At 46.3% G+C, this 22018-nt stretch overlaps 1 protein-coding gene across 6 annotated transcripts in view; it reads right to left on the bottom strand.

Moving 5' to 3' along the window:
* Window positions 1-22018, bottom strand: part of LOC132377830 (receptor-type tyrosine-protein phosphatase gamma-like) — a 671456-nt gene that overhangs the window by 243486 nt on the left and 405952 nt on the right. For all 6 annotated transcript variants that reach the window (XM_059944246.1, XM_059944241.1, XM_059944240.1 and 3 more), the window contains one exon: window positions 18220-18286. In XM_059944246.1, the coding sequence (XP_059800229.1) occupies window positions 18220-18286 (67 nt within the window). The remainder of the gene's footprint in view (window positions 1-18219; window positions 18287-22018) is intronic.

Below are 22018 nucleotides of genomic sequence, written 5' to 3'. Positions count from 1 at the left end.
TCCACATTCGACAGATAACCTCAGATGCCACATGTTACTACTACGTGGTGAGCTCCCTCAACCAGGAGACAGCCGCCCAGGTTGAGGAGTTCATACAATCGCCCCCAGCAGACTGCAAATACACAGAATTCAAAGCCTTGCTCATAAGGACTTTTGGACTCTCACTGCAAAAGCCAGCTTACTGCACCTGGATGGTTTTGGGGACAGGCCACCATTGACTTTGATGAACGAGATGCTGTCCCTGGCCGAAGGTCACAAGCCCTGCCTCATGTTTGAGCAGGCATTCCTGGAGCAGGTGCCCGAGGACATACGCCTGCTGCTATCCGACATGGATTTCAGCAACCCCCGGAAGGTGGTGGCCCGGGCGGACTTGCTGTGGAACGCCAAAAAGGTGAGTGGGGCATCTGTCGCACAGATCACCAGGCCATGCTCCCAGCAGCAAACCAGGCCAGGACCAGCTGCAGAGCCCGCTAACCCCAGAGTCAGGGGTGAGGAGACCAACAAACAATGGTGCTTTTACCACCAGCAGTGGGGCGCAGATGCCCGCCGCTGTAGCCCGCCCTGCAAGTTCCTGGGAAATGCCAGGGCGAGCCACCACTGATGGCTACGGCAGCTGGCCATCGGGACAGCCTCCTGTATGTCTGGGACAAGTGGTCGGGACGCCATTTTTTGGTTGACACCGGAGCCGAGATCAGCGTCTTACCTCCGACAAATTATGACACCTGCAACAGAGAACTGGGTGCCACCCTGAGGGCCACGAACAGCAGCACAGTAAGGACCTACAGCACCCGTATGGTGCAGCTACAGTTCGGCTCCAGCCGGTTCACGTGGGACCTCACACTGGCCGCCGTAGACCAACCGCTCCTGGGAGCTGATTTTCTGCGAGCTCACAGCCTACTGGTCGACCTGCCCAGGAGGAGACTGGTCCACGCCGAGACCTTTCAAACGTTCTCCCTGGGTAAAGCTCAGTTGCCGGCTCCACACCTAGACTCCATCACACTGTCCGACAATGACTTCACCAGAGTCCTGGTGGATTTCCCATCGGTTCTGGCACCGCAGTTCACGGCAGCCATGCCCAGACACAGCGTACAGCACCACATCCCAACACAAGGACCACCCCTCCACGCCCATGCTCGAAGGCTTCCCCCGGACAAGCTCCGACTGGCGAAGGAGGAGTTCAAGAGGATGGAGGAATTGGGGATCATACGGTGGTCCGACAACCCATGGGTCTCCCCCCTGCACATGGTGCCCAAAGCGACAGGGGGCTGGAGACCATGCTGCGACTACTGCAGGCTGAACGAGGCTACCACACCGGACCGCTACCCTGTGCCGCACATTCAGGACTTAGCAGCAAACCTGCACGGCGCACAGATCTTCTCCAAGGTAGACCTCGTCCGGGGATACCATCAAATCCCGATGCATCCGGACAACATCCCCAAAATGGCACTCATCACCCCTTTCGGCCTTTTCGAGTTCCTCCGCATGCCATTTGGCCTAAAGAATGCCGCACAGACGTTTCAGCAGTTAATGGATGCGGTGGGACACGACCTGGACTTCGCTTTCATCTATCTCGACGACATCCTCATAGCCAGCAGCAGTCGTCAGGAGCATCTGTCCCACCTCCGTCAACTCTACGCCCGACTGAGTGAATATGGCCTGACAATCAACCCGGCCAAATGCCAGTTCGGGCTCAACACCATCGACTTCCTGGGCCACAGGATTACTAAAGACGGGGCAACCCCTCTCCCCGCCAAGGTAGACGTGGTCCGCCATTTCCCCCGACCCAACACAATCAAAGGCCTTCAGGAATTCGTGGGTATGGTGAATTTCTACCACCGCTTCCTCCCTTCAGCTGCCCGAATCATGCGCCCCCTGTTCACCCTGATGTCGGGTAAGGGCAAGGACATTACCTGAGACGAGGAGTCCGCCGTCGCTTTCATTAAAACCAAGGAAGCCTTTGCAAACGCCGCGATGCTAGTGCACCCCAGAACGGACGTCCCTACCGCCCTCACAGTGGACACATCCAACACGGCAGTCGGTGGGGTGCTGGAGCAACTCATCGAGGGTCGCTGGCAACCCCTGGTGTTTTTCTGCAAACAACTACGACCACCCGAGCTCAAGTACAGTGCTTTTGACCGGAAACTGTTGGTGCTATACCTGGCAATCCGGCATTTTAGGTACTTCTTAGAAGGTAGGCCCTTCACCGCGTTCACGGACCACAAACCGCTTACCTTTGCGTTCACGAAAGCATCCGACCCCTGGTCGTCCGCCAGCAGCGACATCTGTCCTACATCTCTGAATACACGACGGATGTCTGGCATGTCTCGGGAAAGGACAAAGTCATGGCGGATGCCCTCTCCTGCCCTAATATCCAAACCCTGTCCCGGGGGTAGACTATGAAGCACTGGCGGAGGCGCAGCAGGCAGACGAGGAGATCCCTAGTTACAGGACTGCAGTCTCCGGTTTGCAGCTCCAAGACCTCCCTGCAGGCCCAGGGAGAGGACCCTACTCTGTGATGTCACCACCGGCCAACCCCGCCCCGTCGTTCCGGCAGCCTGGCGGTGGCGCGTTTTCAACTCCATTCACAACTTAGCGCACCCCTCAATCAGGAGAACCGTCCGGATGGTCTCTAACAGGTTCGTTTGGCATGGACTCCGCAAGCAGGTCAGTGAATGGGCCAAAACGTGTATGCACTGCCAGACGTCCAAGACGCAGTGGCACACCAAAGCCCTGCCGCAGCATTTCCACTCCACCCGCTGGCGTTTCGACCACATTAATGTGGATATCATGGGCCCCCTGCCAGTGTCGCGAGGAGCGCGGCACCTCCTGACTATCGTGGACCGGTTCACAAGATGGCCAGAGGCGGTCCCGCTCACCGACACCACCTCTGAATCTTGAACCCGGGCACTGATTGTCACCTGGGTATCTTGCTTTGGTGTACCGGCCCACATTACCTCCGACAGAGGCGCCCAGTTCACCTCCAGCCTGTGGTCAGCTATGGCCAGCCTTTTGGGGACACAGCTGCACCATACAACTGCCTACCATCCACAGTCAAATGGCCTGGTGGAGCGTTTCCACCGTCACCTGAAGTCGGCTCTCATGGCCCGCCTCAAAGGGCCTAACTGGGTGGACGAGCTTCCCTGGGTCCTGCTCGGAATCCGCACGGCGCCCAAAGAGGATCTGCACACCTTGTCAACTGAGTTGCCGTATGGCGCGCCCCTGGTCGTCCCAGGAGAGTTCATACCAGCCCCAAGGGGGCAAGAGGAAGAACCCGCAGCAGTCCTGGGCAGACTACGCGAGAGGCTCGGTAACCTGGCCCCCATACCCACTTCACAGCATGGGCAGAACCTGACCTGCGTACCCCAAGACCTGCAGAACTGTAAGTTTGTTTTTGTCCAACAGGGCAGACATTGGGGCCGTTTACGGTGATCAGAAACAATGGGTCCACGTTTGTGCTGGACCTTGGGGGTAAAGAGGAGGTTTTCACGGTGGACCGACTCAAACTGGCCCATGTGGACTTTGGCACAGCCGGTTGAGATTCATGTACCGCGGCGCAGAGGCAGACCTCCCAAACAGAGTCCAACCCAGATTGTGGACATTGGGGTGGGAGGGGGGGTGTATCGCCAGTTCTGGGGTTGTTGGGGGGGTTATGTGGCGACCCACTTCCCAGCGCACTCGAACCGGCTCACAAAGCGGCGCGCGACAGCATGGAGGCAGGGCCCAAAGAGGGCGCCAAGCCTGCTTCACCAGCAAGGGGAAAAGCCCGCGTGCGGGACGGGACTGTGAATACGTGCCCCCTACAGCATTCCCGCCCGGGGAGGGCGGGATCGGGAAGGCTTTAAAGCGAGGCCGTGAAGTTCGAATAAACCTCTTTTGTAACTGCAGCTCACCGACTCCGTGTCGTTATTGCAGCGCTGCGTTTTGCACACTGCTACAATACCAATCAATGCTTAAGCACCTATTTGGGCACCTCCACAACCCTTTGAGACTAATGCGTCAGAACTTATCTGTAGAGACATAACATTTGGTAAATATTGTCATGAAGATTCTTTTTGAACAGTAATCACGTCAAAGGAACAGACTAGAAGATTATGAACTGAATACATAGCCAGCTGTGAAAATTGTGAATACATTTTAGATACCTGATTTTCCAGAGGTCCAAAACTGCATTGTGCTAAACACAGCTAAAATCATGCTGTAACTTTTTTTTAAATATAAATCAGATATAATGAAACTAATGTTTAGATTTTTCAGCTGTCATCAAAATTTTAAGTACAACTGTCAGGGAAAGTGCTTTGACACATTAAGGAAAATTAACCTCTAAAAGTTTCAATGAACAACTCTACAGGACCAAAACTATCAATAATACAATCATGAAAGGAAATAAAATATACAGAGTTTAAGTTGAAAACTTAACTCAGGTGGTTTATGGATGTTCTATTGACTAACACTTATCTCTCAATCACCACTTGCAGAAACAGATTAATGTAGTCATGTACCTCATTTCTACAAGATATTGCTTTGAAACATGGATTGCCACATCTGCCAAAACACATCCAACTCCATTACAAAAGCAATTCATTGTCTATGAATCACTTTTGAGATACACTTAAAACAATGTTACATAAGGCAAATTTCTTTCAATGTTTTTGAAGTTATATCATGAATGTAAACGCTCACCTACTTTTGGCAGTGTAGCAGGGTTTTTCATAGTAAGCCTGAAGGGAACCATATACATGCTTTTACAACTTGGCTGGATTATTGTTTCTTCCATAATAAAAAACCATAAATAATTTCTGCTGTATTTTCCAAAGCTGCTTCAATAATGTTCCCTGACTGTACTGGTACTGGGGATCCTGATAAGCAGCCAATGACAGCTCCAAAATAAACCTACTTGGATTTACTAAACGGTGCAATCTCTTTGTATAAGAAATAGCACTAAAGTAACAAAGATAGCATGCACTGTCGACATTTTAGTCGCCTTTATCCATGTGAGCTGTAATTACCAGGTTTTGAGTTGACAACTGTCACATAAACTTTAAAGAAAAATTAACACTTGACATTAAACAATATATTGCTGAAAAACTAATTTGCCGCTTATTTAACACAAGCTCATTGCATTGAATTCAACAGCACTTTTGAAAAAGTTTTGAATTTTTGTAGGAGTCAGAATTTTCAGATAGGCACAAGGAAGTACAATGGGATGTTGGTAAATTACCCCCTCAACCATCAGGCTCTTGAACTAGAGGGAAAGTTCACTCGCCCCATCACTGAACTGTTCCCACAACCTATGGATTCACTTTCAAGGACTATTCATTTTATGTTCTCAAAATTTATTGTCTGCTTTATTTAATTGTTTCATTCTTTTTATATTTGTACGGTTTATTGTGCTTTGCACATTGGTTGGTTGTCTGTTCTGTTCGGTGTGGTCTTTCACTGTTTCTATTAAGTTTCTTGTATTCACTGCGAATGCCTGAAAGAAAATGAATCTCTGGGCTGTACATGGCGACATATATGTAATTTGATAATAAACTTACTTTGAACTTTCTGCCAAAGTTTTTACAGTTGCTTGGGGCAATCATGACAGAAACTCAGCCTTGCTTTATTTACTTGCACTGGCTGTTCCATCAGTTTGATAAGTAATATTGATCAGTCATTCCTGTAATGTACTAGATTGGTAGGGCTGTGTGGATTGAGAAAAGATTGTTCAGAGAAAACCAACAAAATAACTTGATCAATATGCCCAGTTTGGGTTTAAACATAATTACTCAGTTATAAAGCAACAAGGGAAAGTCTGCAGATGCCGGAAATCCCAGCAATGCACCAAAAATGTTGGAGGAACTCAGCAGGCCATGAAGCATCTATGGAAAAAAGTACAGTTGACGTTTTGGGCCAAAACCCTTCGGCAGCCTGGCTTGTTGAGTTCCTCCAGCATTTTTGTGTGTTACTCAGTTATAGATTTCTTCAGAGCCTTGTTCCAAATATGAATCAAACAGCTGAGTTCCAGAGGTGAGCTGCTCTTCATGTTAAAGCAGCATTTCACCAAGTGTTGCATCAATGAGCTGTGGTGAACCAAAGTCAATGGGCATTAGGGGGAAAAAGTTATGTTCGTGGCTGTGGGAAACTAATTATCCTATGCACAATTATCCTATGCTGGTGTTTCTCAGCGGAGTCCCAGGCCCAATCATTTTCAACTGTTTCATCAGTAATCTGCTTTCACAGTAAGTTCAGAGGTGGGGTTGGGCACTGAAGTTTGCATTGTGTTTAATTTTCCATTTTTCAGATGATGGAGCCCTGTATGCACCCAGATCAAGAAAACATTCAACTCGGAGCTGAGAAATAAAAAAACAAGATTTGAAATGGAAATGCTGATAATCAAAGGTCATGCCATGGCAAACTCTCACACTATCACTATTGAGGGACTCATGTTGGCCCAGATACATAAACATAACTGCAGCTATATCCTGTGGCAAATTGCTAACACCTGACACTTAAAACACAACTTTCTGGCACAAACATTTTGGAAAGTTTCTTCCCAGTAAGTCATGATTTCATTTCATATCCTTCAAACTGCTACAAGGTTAAAAGAACATTTTTTTTCTGTGGCCCACTGTATAACACTGAGAAATTAGCCAAGAGACAAAATGTGACAACAAGTGTTTGTTATTTTAATGCTTCTGAGCCTAACTGTGAAATTTCTCACTGTGTGTGGAATCGTCTCTGGCCCCATCTGTATTCCAAACAAGTCTATCCAGTACAGCCCATTATTTCCTCAAAGTTTCTATTTTTATGTACATCTAGTCCAGTCTTTTTTAAAAAAATGACATCATTATGTCAAAATAATTAACAATCAAAGAGACAATTGTACATTTTGCCCATAGGATTTTAAATCTTGGTTTTAAAATGAGACAATGATAAAAGCAACAACACAAGGTACACTGCAGATACTTGGGTCAAAGCAACCAGTACAACAAGCTGGAAGAACTCAGCAGGTCGGGCAGCATCCGTGGAAATGAACAGTCAATGTTTCAGGCCGAGACCCTTCGTCAGGACTGCAGAGGGAGGGGGCAGGGGCCCTATAAAGAAGGTGGGGGGGGGGGGAGGGTGGGAAGGAGAAGGCTGGTTGGTGTCAGATGAAAAACCAATAAGAGGAAAGATCAAGGGGTGGGGGAGGGGAAGCAGGGAGGGGATAGGCAGAAAGGGTGAAGAAGGAATGTAAGGGGAAAGCACTATGTGCAGTAGAAGGCAGAATCATGACAGAGGTAATAGGCAGCTGGAGGAGGAGGCAGAGTGAAACTGGGATGGGAGAAGGGAGAGGAAGGGAATTACCGGAAGTTGGAGAATTCAATGTTCATGCCAATATTATTGCATCTTTATAATCAATATTTCAATATCCTTGCAAGTTCATCTCCAATATTCTTGGCATGAACGTTGAATTCTCCAACTTCCGGTAATTCCCTTCCTCTCCCTTCCCTTCTTATTGGTTTTTCACCTGGCACCTACCAGCCTTCTCCTTCCCACCCTCCCCCCACCTTCTTTATAGGGCCCCTGCCCCCTCCCTCTTCACTCCTGATGAAGGGTCTCGGCCCGAAACATTGACTGCTCGTTTCCTCGGATGCTGCCTGACCTGTTGAGTTCCTCCAGCGTGTTGTACGTGTTGATAAAAGCAACAAAGTATTTTTCTGCCAATTATAAAATTGTACAACAGGCTAAAAATAAATTCCGCAATTAAAGACCACTGACAAACTAATTACTATTGTTTTAATATCAGAGAAACGCCACTGGGGAACACAATTTACAACTCCTTCAATATTGAATGAAAACCAAAAACATCAAGATGCTGGAAGTCTTCATGTAGCATCTAAAGTGATAACAGGAAATTTAGTTTCTCAGGTGGAGTCCCTAAATTCAAAATTAGGGACCAATAATCAGTAATAAGTACAAAAACTGCTGGAAATACTCAGCTGGTTACTCATCTGTGGGAAGTGCAAAAAAGATAACACACCAAGTTAAGGACCCATTGATACTGCTCTTGCCACAGATGTCACTTGACCTGCTGAGTATTTCTAATTTTTTTTGTCTTACTCTAGATATTCCAGATCTGCAGATATTTTTTAATTTTTACTGACAAACAGCATTTGAAAATGAAATGATGTCAAAGACAGCATAAAAGGAAAAGAAAGGACATATAATAAAAATTAATGGGAAGTTAGAGGATAGGGTAGCTTTTAAAAAACCAAAGGAAGGCAACTATAAAGCCATAAGGAGAGAAAATATTGTGGATTGTGGTTGACAGCTCGTCCCAGCATTTCTAGCAGCCAGTGCTACTTATTGTTCTAGATTTAAAATGCATTAGTGGCGTGCATGTTCAGTAGAATTACGGTGAGATGTTCAAGTTCATTTATTTTAGCTCGGGTTACACAGTCGCTCACTTGAATGTGAGCCATCCTGAACGTAATCGAGTTGTGTAATAATCATCTCCCCGTCTGTATGTGACTGAGTTAGTTCTCACTGAGCTATTGCGGTCTGTCCATTATCGTGCTTGTCGCAATAAAAATGGCTGCTGAGATAAACGAGCTTTTCTTGTTGGTCATCACGGACCGAATGCTTGCCACATTGGTGTCAGGAGTGGGATTACAAATTGACGGTGATACTGAAGAGCTACAACTTCGGATGGAGCGCCTTATGAAGCAGGGAATAAGTCAAGGGACTGGGCGGTATGCACGCCCAGGCCACACTCCCGAAGACAGGATGTCGACCCTGGGAACTAAGCATTGTGCCATCCCAGGGAGCCCCAATGGGGCGAGCGTACCCATGTTCCCCAACCCGGGGTACACGGCAGAGTGTGTCGCCTGCCTCCCACGTAGCCTGCGCCATTGAACCCAAGATGCCGTGGGAGGACAAGCAAAGTGGCAGGCACCACCAATGCTGCTGGAGGAAGAGGAGGATCAACGGGCCCCAGTAACAAGGTCCACCCTGAAGCAATGGGACTGCTGCCTGGTGCCTTACCTGGCTCAAGCTGAACTTGCTGCATGGCACAACGGGTGAAGCCCCAACGAGACTGCCGTGCACCTTGCCCTGGTGCTGGAAGGGGATGCCCTTTGGGCCTCTTCAACCTAACACCGACTGAGCAGCATGACTACAGGGCTCGCGTAGCGGCACTGGAGCAGTGGCCATTGGAGGAAGAAATGAGGGAAGAACTGGGCAGTGGGCGGCACCATGTGAGAGATAGTCTGTGGGCATTCACAGCAGATCTCTGGCACTGTGCTCGGCATGGTTACCCCCAGTTCCCTCCGGCGGCCCAGGAAGAACTTGCCCTCCATGCCTTTGTAAAGGCCCTGACGCTGGAGCGCCTTCAGCAGCATGTTTGCTTGACATCACCATCATCGCTGGCCAAGGAGCTGGCAGAGGCAGAGAGGGCAGAAGGAATTTTAGCTTCACAAGGCATTCCAGTGTCACCCCGCATGCCAGGAACCCGGGTTTGTGTCACCGAGGCAGAGGAGGAAACTGAAGAGAAGGAGCCCATGAGATGGGTCCAACCCGTGCCACGTGCCACAGAGTGATCACTGCTACCGCTACCGATGAGGTGAGTCAGGCCATTTGGCCCAGAACTGCCCCGCACAAGCACCAGCTCAGCTATAGTGCAACATCAAGTAGGCGGCACCATGAGGGAAGCGCCGTCCAGGACCTCCAGCAGAGTTGCTCTGTTGTCGCCTCCCTAAGTGGGCAGTTTGGATGAAGAGAAAGACATGTACATGGACTGTGTGGTGGAGGGCATCAGATGCCATGTGTTGGTCGACATGGGGTCAACCATCACAATCATCCCGCTGGGTGTCTTCCCTAACACAGACTGGCCATCCCTGCTTTGGCGGACAATGACAGCAGTCCAGCTAGCAACGTTCACCGGTGACCGTGTCGTAATGAAAGGGAAGAGGTGGTTGTGTATTGCAGTAGAGAACGGAGCAGAGCACGAGGTGTGGCTAGCTGACATCACCGACCTGGACCCACTGTCCCACTAGAGGGATGCTGGGGGCAACACTCTACCTTGGTGCTGAAGCCAAGGCTCTCAACAATTACCACTGGTTTCACAGCAGCCCAACACAACGCAGAGCACCATGCCAAAACCTGCCAGGGGGTGACACGCTCCATCACTGGCCACCCCGTGCAGCTCACCGGACCCCTGCACCAGCGGTGGTGACCTCCAGCAAGACTGTCCAGGCAGTATGGGAACTGTGCGGTGGGGCAGGACCAGAGGCAGAGGCTGAAAGCCCTCCTGGACCAGCACCTCAACCGGGTTGAGGATAGCAGATGCATGGGGCAGGTCCGAAACCACAAGGGCAACAGGGATGTCTGGCCCATCTGCCTGTGAACCCATCACTTGGGCCTGACCAAGTATCAGGCAGCGGATCAAAGAGATGGCAACAGCTAACATCATTGAACCAGGTGTTGGTCAGTAAGAAAGACGGGTCATGGTGGTTCTGCGTAGACTACCGCCATTTCAAAGTCATGACCCAGAAGGACTCCTACCCACTGCTCCGAATTGCTGATGCCCTGGACTGTATTGTGGATTTGACCTGGTTCAATTCTGTTGATCTCCACAGTGGCTACTGGCAGGTCGAACTGTCCCCAGAGGCCCAGCACAGGACTGCCTTCACCATTGGTCAAGGGCTGTGGCACTTCTGGGTCATGCCACCAGGTCTGTGCAATGCCCCAGCCACATTCGAGAGACTGATGGAGAGGGTGTTGTCTCATCTTCTGCGGATTCACTGTGACATCTATTTGGCGATCTCCTGGTGCACACTGCCATTTTTGATTATACTCTGTGAAATCTGGAAGGGGTCGTTGCCACCATCTGCTGGGCAAACATGCATCTCAACCCCAGAAAATGCTGCCAGCTGCATAGCCAGACAAAGTTCCTGAGGCCCGTGGTATGTGTGGAAAGAGTGGCGATGAACCCTGAGAAGTTGGTGGCAGTCCAAGTCGTGCTCATCCAGGCCCTGGCGTTGGTGTACCTTGATCCAGCATGCCCCTTTATTGTTGACAGTAGCAACGAGGGCTCGGCGCAGTGCTGTCACAGAAGGGGACCAAGCAGAACACATTGTGGTGTACTTTAGCCGCACCCTGAGCCACCTGAATGGAACTACTGTGTCACACGCTGTGAGCTCCTGGCCGTGGTCCAGGCCTCCTGCTGCTTTCTCTTCGGCTGATGGTTCTCACTTCGCAAGAACTATGTGCCGCTGATCTTCTGGGGTCCTGAGGGGCAGCTGGAGGCTCTCGAGGTACAGCACTGCAATGCTGTTGCTCTCTCTTGCCATCCTTCACTACTGTCGCTGCCTCAAGGAGGGGGGCCAGGGGCAAGTGGGAGGCAATGCTGCAGGTGGCAGCCGGTGGTGAGGTAGACCTCCCCAGCATTGACCACCAGTGACTGTGCAGTGAGCAGGAGAGTGATCCCGTGCTGGCCCAAGTGAGGGGATGCCTAAGCATGGGCCAGCGGCCAGAGTGGGCAGAGGACACTGGATCTACCCTGGATCTAGAGAACAAAGTCCTATACGCTCAGTGGAGCACACTGGAGGCGTGCAATGGGTTGCTGATCGGGCAGTTTTCTGATGACGACAGCTGTTGGTCCCCCAGCTCCACACCACATTGCTACAGCAGGTGGGGGCCAGTCATTTCAGGGTTGCAAAGCGTTGGCCAAGCTGCTCTGTCGGCTTGGGTGCAGGCAGGACTTGGAGCTGTTCGTGCACCGTTGCAACTTTTGGATAACCCAAGAGGGGCCAAGCTGTCAGTATAGGGTGGCAATGCAGCCGTAACTGGTGGGGGGTCCAATGGAGCTGGTAGGGGTTGTCATCCTGGGCTGTTTCCCCCGCACTGGTGCTGGGAACTGCTACGTTCTCGTGGCCCTGGATTACTTCCCAAAGTGGCCAGAGGCATACGCAGTCCCAGACCACAGAGCTACCACCACGGCTGAGAGACACGTGGAGGAGTTCTTCTGCTGTTATGGCGACTCTGAGGAACTCCTCAATGATCAGGTGCGCAGGCGAGGTGAGTTCTGCAGTGGCTGGGAATCATCAAAACGCAGACCACCCCCCTTCAGCTGCCATGTGATGGGCTGTTGGAGCGTTTTAACCACACCCTGGCCATCCCCATCGGCCAGCACCTGCACAATTGGGATCGCCACCTACCCCTAGCAATGTGGGCATATCGGACAGCAGTTCAGGAGAGCAGCAGGTGTATGTCGGCCACGCTCGTGTTCTGCGGGAGCTGTGTACGCAGGTCTACCTGGTGTTTGGCTCTCTGCCTGAGCCAGAGATTCCTGGGGAGGCCGGGTTGAAGTACCTGCGACACCTCAGAGGATGCCTGGCTGTACTGTTGACGATGCAGTTTGGCAGGACCCAAGCACAGCTAACAACTCCCAAAAATGGGCTTCTGAGGCCCGCAGTCAGGGACAGGACTTTACTGTGGGGGGGACCGTGTTGGTCTGCTACCCCACCTGAAAGGACAGACTATCCCCCAAGCTTCAAAGCCTCTGGAAGGGGCCATGAGAGGTGCTCGACTGCATCTCCGATGTGGCATACCAGGTGCGGCTGTCTGAGTGGCAGAAGGCAGTCGTCCTGCACTGGGGCGACAGGCACTCTATCAGCCCAGCGAGGCTGAGGGGAGAAGGAGACTCTCTGGGTGCCCAGCTTCTTGCCTCACCAAATAATGCCTCCCCTGGGGAGGGGCTACAGACACTTCCCAGCGTTCCAGGCAGCAGCGGCGACCACCGCTGGGACTTTTGGACTTTATTGTGGACTCTGGGGTTGCCAGGGATATCCGACCCCTCAGGTGGAGGGACAGTGTGGTGCTCCGGGGGCATGGTTGACAGCTCGCTCCAGTATTCCTAGCGGCAAGTGCTACTTATTGTTCTTGTTTTAAACTGCATTAGTGGTGTGTGTGTTCAGTAGAATTACGGTGAGATGTTCAAGTTCATTTATAGGTCGGGCTATACAGTTACTTACTTGTTTGTTTGGGTGCCATTCTGAATGTAACTGAGGTGTGTAATAATCACCTCCCCTGTCTGTATGGGACTGAGTTAGTTCTCACCGAGCTATTGCACTCTGTTATTGTGCTTGACGCAATAAAAACGACAGTTGAGATAAATGAGCTTATCACATTTGTCATCATGGACTGAATGCTTGCCACGATGTGAAATATGCAGGAAAGTTAGCTAATAATATAAAAGAAGATACCAAAAGATTTTTAAGATATATAAAGAGTAAACGAAAGGTGACAGTGGATATCGGACAGCTGGAAAATGGTGCTGGAGAGGTAGCAATGTGGGACACAGAAATGGCAGGTGAACTTAATAAGTATTTTACATCGGTCTTCACTTTGTAAGACACAAGCAACATGCCAGAATTTCAAGAGTGTCAGGGGGAAGAAGTGAGTGTAGTTGCTATCACTAAGGAGAAAGCACCTCGGAAGCTGAAATTTCTGAAGGCAGATCAATCACTTGGAGGAGATGAACTATGCCCTAGGGTTCTGAAGCAGGTAGCTGAAGAGATTATGGAAGGCATTGGTGATGATCTTTCAAGAATCTCTGAATTCTGGAATAGTTCTGGAACACTGAATAATTGCAAGTGCCTCTCAACATTTTATGAAGGGAGAGAGGCAGGAAAAAAGAAATTATGGGCCAGTTAGCCTGACTTCAGTGACTGGGAAGATGCTGGAGTCCAAAGATGAGGTTTTGGAGCACCTGGAGGCACATAATAAAGTAGGCTAAAGTCTGTATAGTTTCCTAAAGGAGAAATCTTGTCTGACATATCTGTTGGAATTCTTTGAGCCAATAACAGGCAGGAGAGATGAAGGAGAATCAATGGATATTGTTTACTTGGATTTTCAGAAGTACTTTGTCAAGGTGCTGCATATTAACAAGGGCCCATGGTATTACAGGAAAGGTACTAGCATGGATAGAGGATTGGATGACTAATAAGAAGCAAAGAGTAAGAATAAAGGGGACCTTCTCTTGTTGGCTGCTGGTGGCTAGTGGTGTTCCACAGAGATTGATGCTGGGACCACTTCTTTTCACATTATGTCAATGATTTGAATGATGGAATTGATGTTTTTGTAGCCATGGTTGTGGATCATACAAAGACAGGTGGAAGGGCAGGTAATGTTAAGGACGCAGGGAGTCTGCAAAATAATTTATACAAATTGGGAGAATGGGCAAAGAAGTGGCAGATTGAACACAGAGTGTAGAAGTGCATATTCATGAAGCTTGATAAAATGAAGGTACAGACTATTTTCTAAATGGGAAGAAAATCCAAAAATCAGAGATACCATAGGACTTGGAAGTTCTTGAGCAGTTTTCCCTAAAGGTTAACTTGCAGGTTGAGTTGGTGGTAAGGAAGGCAAATGCAACGTTAGCATTCAGGAGGATTAGAAGATAAGAGCAATGATTAAATCTGAGGTTTTATAAGACATTGTCTGATCACAGTTAGCATATTGTGAGCATCTAAGAGAAGATAGAGAGGATCCAGAGGAGATTCACAAGAATGATTCCTGGAACTAAAGGGTTAACATTTAACATATAAGAAATGTTTGATGGCTCTGGGCTGGAACAAGCTGGAGTTCAGAAGAATGGGGGAGGTGACGTCTAGTTGAAATGTATTGAATATTGAAAGCCCTCGATAAAGTGGATGTGGAGAGGATGTTTCCTACAGTTGCTGAGTCTGGGACCAAAGGGCACAGCCTCAGAATAGAGGGATGTCCAGTTAGAAAAGAAATGTGGAGGCCAAGTCACTGAGTACTGTATATTTAAAGCAGAGGTTGATAGGTTCTTGATTGGTCAGACCCTCAAAGGTTATGAGGAGAAGACAGGAGAATGGGCTTGACAGTGAGAATAAATCAGCCGTGATGGAATGGTGGGGCAGACTCGAATGGCCAAATGGCCTAATTCTGGCCTATGTCTTATTGTCTGTGGTATTATAATAAAGAAAATACTTATTTCACTATTAATCATTCTTTTTAATGGCATGAATCTATAATTTATTTGCCTTCTGAGAAAATTCTGAGCTACAAATATATTTGCATGGGAGGGTTAATGTCTAGGAAATCTGAAAATAACCAGAGAGGAGAGAGGATATATTTAGCAGCTTTATTAATGATTTTTTTTCATTACATTGTGCTACCCAATTGAGAGCTCAGAGCCTGTGAAACAGGAAAGCCAAGAGAACAAGGGAACCAGGGATAAGGGCATCAATATTCTCATTCTGCACTGGACACCCTGCATTTCAAATGGGAAGTTTGCTGGTCTGTGTGATATCAATACGTTATGTCGTCTGTCCTGTACAATTTTCCTGATTTGGGTATATCCTATGTAAAGATTAAGTCGTACAACAACTGAGGATGGCTTTTGTTTTAGAACTGTATGACAGGCACAATGATATCGCCATTTTTGGTCACCATTGAGCTCTGTTATCGCATCAGCAAACTCGAAAATAAATTAAAACTAACCCTTGAGCAATCAATCCAACATGAATCTATGGATGGCACTGCAGGTAAGATAGGGGTGGGAAGAAGGAGAAGTTGGTGGTGGGCAATATTCATTCAAATCAAACAAACCACACCCTAGAACCCAATATCACAACCACAGACCGAGCCATGGGAATGCTGGTTAACGCTAGTTCGGCATAGAGGATGAAAGGGTCAGCTAAATGCAAGTTGTCATGAAGGTTGCAGGAAGAGAGATTTAAACATTTGTACAGTATTTATAGAGTGCACTTAAATTCTTTTTCAGAATGTATTAATGAAGAGAACATGCAAGCCTATTAATGTACTGTAAATTACTACAAAAAGTGTTAAGACTTCAGACAGATAAATCTGTTTTACTAACATCAATTTGGGGATAAGGGACGAGAAGGTTTGGGGGGATGAAAGATCCCAGCATGGTGGAGGTGTAAGAAAGGGAAAGGAATTGGGGAAAAGATGTTACTGAGGAATCATATTGGTTGTGGCAAAACAGTACGATCTGTTTGCTTGATGAACTTAAGGAAGCATTCTTTTTCTATATTCCATAGGCAATGCCACAAAAGAATTTGCTTCTTGAATCGGATTCTCCGTGCCTCTCTTTTCTAGCTGAGCTTCCTGCTAAATTGAAATAGCTGATAAAACCTGTGAACATAGATCATTTAAATAATGAAATTACCGATATGAATGCTAAGAGTGGTTATGTGGGTACTTCCAAGCCCAGTACAATAAAATCTGAAGTAAATGTATGAACAGTGAGTCAGGGTCAAGTTTCACATTTGTAGCGAATGTGGATAGAGGATTAAACTAATTTTGTTTGTTTTCTTTAACAGATTCTATCAAATTCTGTGAGATTTACTGGCTTTGTTGCTGTTGTTCTTGCTGCTTGTGTTCTGAACATTGTGGGCATGCTATGTTGGCACTGGAATGTGTGGAGACACTTGCTGGCTGCCTCCAGCACATCCTTGGATGTGTTGGCTGTTAACACAAACAACACATTTCACTGTATGTTTTGATGTACAATGTGATAAATAAATCAGAATCTCTTAAACTGTATTCAACAACTTTCCCTTTTTATATAACAGGGCATATCCCTCAACCTTTCCCATTTATTTACATAAATCCATTGTCTTATCAACCAACTGTTATACCAATCCAGCTGACAATTTTATGCAGAAATAATTAAGCAACTAATGAAGTTAATCACAAAGTTGATATAATGACTCTGATTTTGCACTCAAATGTAAGCTGCCCATGTTCATTATTGATCTGCAAAGACATACCAGCAGAAACCTGGAGAATGACCTGGTCTAATTCTCATGGATACAGCCTTCTATAGCAAGTGTCATAGGGCAGGAAGGCTAGAATAAGATCTGCCTACGAAACAGCCAAGAGGTATGTTGATATCCAGCTTAGCCAGCTGCTAACACTGACAAAAAAAAATTCTAGCTGTTATTGACATTCAACAGCATTTCATAACTATTATGCATATTCAAAAACACCATTAAGTAAGTAAGAACATAAATAAAATTAAAGTAACAAAAACTAGATACATTAATCTACGTGCCTCAGTCATGGAGAAGTGGTGGGAAATTTCCAAAAGTCTTTAATCTTTAGTAAAAAGTCTGACATGAGTGCACAGTTAAAAATATCCAGAAAACATCTGTGAGCAAGTTCAAGACTTCCATATGTGGGAACAGAAACCTTATTCTTGTTGAACCTCAGCTTACATGAGGTTACATGTAGAACTGCTGGCATTTCAAATCAAAAAGAGGTCAAAGTAGGCACTGCTCAGTTCTTTTTTAGTGTCGCCTTGGCAAAACAGCACAGTTATTTATACAGTGCATAAGAGACTCTTCTGGCCTTTTGAGCGATGCCACGCAGCAACCCCCCATAACCCCTAATTAACCCTCACCTAATCATGGGACAACTTACAATGACTAATTAATCTACTGGTACATCTTTGGACTGTATTAGGAAACCGAAGCAGCCAGAGAAAACTCCTGCATTCCACAGTGAGAATATACATACTCCTTACAGAGGATGCTGGGATTGAACTCTGAACTCTGACAACCCAAGCTGCAATAGCATCGCTCGTATAGCTATGCTATCACTCTTGATGAATATATTTCAAATGACTTGTTAAAGTGCTAATTGCTTAAACATCCAGACAAGGTCTCATTGTCTATTCAAAATTCATCTGTTGCATTTTCTAGATGTAAAATGAAAATACTGTGCCATTGTGATAATCCTTTAGCCATACTTAGTATCATATTTTGTTCAATAGCAGAAAAATTGTACCTCACGTTAACGTAGTTGATTAAGAAATGCTTTATTCAAGGCTGCACTCCTTTGCAACTTCAGGAGTTGGAAACAAAGCTGTGCCATTGCACTTGGATTCAGAAATATTAAAGCAGATTCAAAATTAAATGATTTATCACACAAAACAGATGGCACTCATTAATCACATTATTCATTTTTCATGGAAGAATATTAAATGTTAATGAAAGAATTCTTCATGATTACTGTAATTACAAGATTGGATTTAATGTATGTGCAGAATATTTCAAATTTAACTATGTTAATAAAACAAATGTGCATATTAAATCTGTTACTCACACTGGGAATGGGCAAAAACTCGAAATGGTTATTAACATACTGTAATTCTGACAAATATTTTTATTTCTATGAAAGGAAGCATAAGTATCTTACCATGGTGTACGACTCCCTTCAACCCTCTGATAATGGGAACCAATGCAAGATTGTCCTGGCGGGTGACCTGTGTGAAAGGATATGCAAAGTTAACTCCTCCTGGTCACAGATAAAAATGATTTTCAATATGAACTTTTAAAGAAAAAACACTATTGGATCACTGGCTTTGCTTTCAAAGTCATCCATGAATATTTTACTAAAGTACATAAGGTACTGAAGTATAAAGAACTGATAATGCACAAATCTTACAAAAAGTACATTTTGTAAAAACGAATACTTGAGGAGATAGGTGAAGATATCTGATCTCATTCAAGCATACAATGACATTAACTTTAATCATAGGTATCACAGAACGGTTATAGCCCATGAGGAGCTGATTTTCCTGTCAAGTTGTACTATCACTAGATGAAATGCCATCTAGCTAGCATCACTTCTGTCCTCTGGCTTGAGCATTACAGTTTTCGTTTCTTTAAGATACTTACCAAACTCCATTTTGAATATGACAATTGAACCTTCCTCGATTAATACTCCCAGCAAAGTTTTCCCTTGTGTTACTTTTGGAGATCTCATGAAATGCATAAGATTCCTACTTGGCTTAACAGGGTAGATACAGAGATTAAATTGTGCTCTTACACCCAACCCCAAGTCAAATACATAGCAAGAGAATCAATAGCCCTACTTTAGCAAATACAGTTTGTTGCTTCCTGATTTATGCCAAGCACTCAAACTGGAAATGAAATGCAAGGGGTAAAATTCTCAGGTAACGTGAAACTGCAAGGAAATCTGATAGGAAAGAAGAATGGACCATGGGAAAAGGGAGGGAGGGCAGCAGGGGGTGGTGATAAGTAGGTAAGGAGAAGAGAAATACAAAATACCAGAAGTTGGCGTTCATGCCATCAGGTTGGAGGCTACCTAGATGGAATATGAGATGTTGGTCCTCTACCCTAAGAGTGACTTCATCATGGCAGAACAGGAGACTATGGACCAACATGTTGGAATGGGAATGGGGATAAAAAATAAAATGTTTGGCCACCAGGAAATTCCACATTTGGCAGATGGAACTCAACAATGTGGTCCCCCAATTTATGCTGGGTCTCACAGATTGTAAAGGAGGCCATATCAGGTGCACCGTGTGCAATAGACAAGCCCAACAGATTTGCAGGTGAAGTGTTGCCTTACCTGGAAGGACTGTATAGGGCTCTAAATGGAGGTAAGGGAATAGCTGAATGGGCAGGTGTAGCATTTCTCTCACTTTCCAGGAAATATGCCAGGGGAGAGATTAGTTGGGAGGGATGAATGGACAAGGGATCCACAGAGGGAGAGATCCCTGCGCTCATTCATACTTTCCACCATCTTAACAGAGATAGAGTCCTCTTGTCCTCACCTAGCACCCCATGACACTCTGAATCCAACCCAACATTCTGCACAACTTCCGCCATCTTCAATAGGATCCTACTACCAAACACATCTTTACTTCCCTCCCATCCCCACTCTTCGCTTTCCAAAGGGACGGTTCCCTCTGAGATTCCTTTGTCCATTCATCCTTCCCCACTAACTTCCCTCCTGGTATGTATCCCTGCAAATGAAAGAAATGCTACACATGCCAAACATCTCCTCCCTTAGCACAATTCAGTGCTCAAAACAGTCCTTCCTGGTGAGGGAACAATTCATCTCTGAGCCTGTTGGGTTCGTCTATTGTATCCAGTGATCCCATGCAGCCTTCACTACACTGGTGAGACCTGACGTAAGATGAGGGACTGCTTTGTCGAGGACTTCTGCTCCGTCCTCCAAAAGCAGAGCTTCCCGGTGGCCATTTTAAGTCTTAACTACATTTACATTAAGAATTGTTGGTCCATGGCCTCTTCTGCCACAATGAGGCCTCTCTGGGTGGAGGAGCAACATCTCATATTCCATCTCGGTAACCTCCAACCAGACCGCATAAACATCAATTTCTCCTTACAGAATTTTTCTTTTTATTTCTCTCCCCCCACCCCTTCCCTGTTCTTCTTTTCCCCACTCTGGCCTCTTACCTCCTCTCTTCACCTTTCCCCAGAGCCCCTCCCTCTTCCTTTTCTATCAGACTCCTACTCTAGCCCTTTAGTTTTCCCAGCCACCTGGCAGCACTTTCTAGCCTGTCCTCCTTCCCCTCCTCCACACCTTTTTATTCTGCGGTCTTTCTCCTTCCTTTCCAGTCCTGAGGAAGGGTCTTGGCCTGATATGTCGAATGTTTATTCATTTTCATTGATGTTGCCTGACCTGCTCAGTTCCTCCAGCATGTTGTGTGTGTTAATCTTAGAAGAATTTCAATAATCTATGTATTATTTCTTGGAAGTGTTAAAGAAAGTTCGGATGAATTTAAAGAGAGAACAAATTTTAGGAAAGTGAAAATATTTCACACCACAGATGGCATCATGAATTAAAGACTTAAGTTTGTAACATTAGATTAATTATTCCAAGATTTACAGCTCAAAAGCACCAATCAATTTGCAATACATTTACAAAATGTCATTAAAAGATCCAGAGCCCTTATGTACTGATTCTTTGAAGACCCAACTGAAGCTACCTCAATCAAAAATTAGATTTGCTAATTAGTAATATCAGAAGATAAACCTGTATACAGAGTACCCTTTTGGTTGGAGAACTAGGTTGATGTGACAACTATCAAGTCCAGAAGAAAGTGAGATTATTTGTTCGGAATTAAATGTCACCCTTCATTTAATGATATCTTAACCTTGTCTCTGATTCAGATGAATGAAGTTTGAAATTTCATTTCAGAGACCTGTGTACATTAAATGAAATGCAGGAATGATGAGTGCTCCTCTGTAAATGGTTACATAGTATGGTTGAGCTTAAAAGGATGACCTATGGTTGATATGGTTCAATAGGTTCATTCACCTTTAAGAGCAGCTGGGGCTTTTACTATATAATACAACAACCCTATAGATTGCCATTTGAATAGAAGTCATTTTCAGATTCTGCTGATATCAAATCAAGTTTAATTTTCATTAATTGCACATTCAAAATAGCAAGCAAAAAACAAATCACACAATAGAACACATATATAGTCCAAGACCCTGAATGGCAGGTCCTGTGAATTGATGGTACAGTTTTCAGCAATACAGCCTGTCAAACACTGGAGGGCAGCCATGATGAGAGGCCAGACCCCAACCGAGCGAGACGGCATGCTACATCGCTTCCAACGTCTCCTCACTGGAATGCAGCAACTAGCAAGCCTGCGACTTGAGGCCTCGTTGTTATTACAACTGAGACTACGCAGCTCCCACACCACCTGTCTCACCAGCAAACAAGGGAAATTAGCCTGCGGCATCTTACATTATCAATGTCCAACAAGTGCTGCGATCGTGAGAGGAATGTCTGCACTTTACTCTTCTGAACTGCTGAATGGCTCCTTTTCTGACATACCGGCCAGCTCCCTGTCCAACACAACCAACTGGCTCCTCCTCTGACACACCGGCTGGCTCCACCATCTCTAGCCCAACAACCAGCTCCTCCACCACACCGGCTGGCTCCATCAATCTGCCAGCCAGCTCCTCCTCCAACATGCTGGCTGGCTCCTACTTCACCTCTTCACCACTTCACTCCAATCAATACGGCAGACCTGCTGTACCCAAAGTTCTTGGAGTCCAGTATAGTCTTATGATCATAAAAAACACATTTACCAAAGACAAAAACACCTTTGGTTGACCAACGACAGGCCGCTGTGTCCAAACGCATCACCATCTTACCAGAAATATACAGTTGAGATTTAAGTAATGATCTTTTCATCACCTGAAATCAT

The sequence above is a fragment of the Hypanus sabinus genome, chromosome 19 (assembly GCF_030144855.1).
Source record: "Hypanus sabinus isolate sHypSab1 chromosome 19, sHypSab1.hap1, whole genome shotgun sequence".
In the NCBI taxonomy this organism is placed as follows: domain Eukaryota; kingdom Metazoa; phylum Chordata; class Chondrichthyes; order Myliobatiformes; family Dasyatidae; genus Hypanus; species Hypanus sabinus.
The sequence above is the reverse complement of the archived record's forward strand: the minus strand, read 5'-3'. Positions and strand labels throughout refer to the sequence as shown.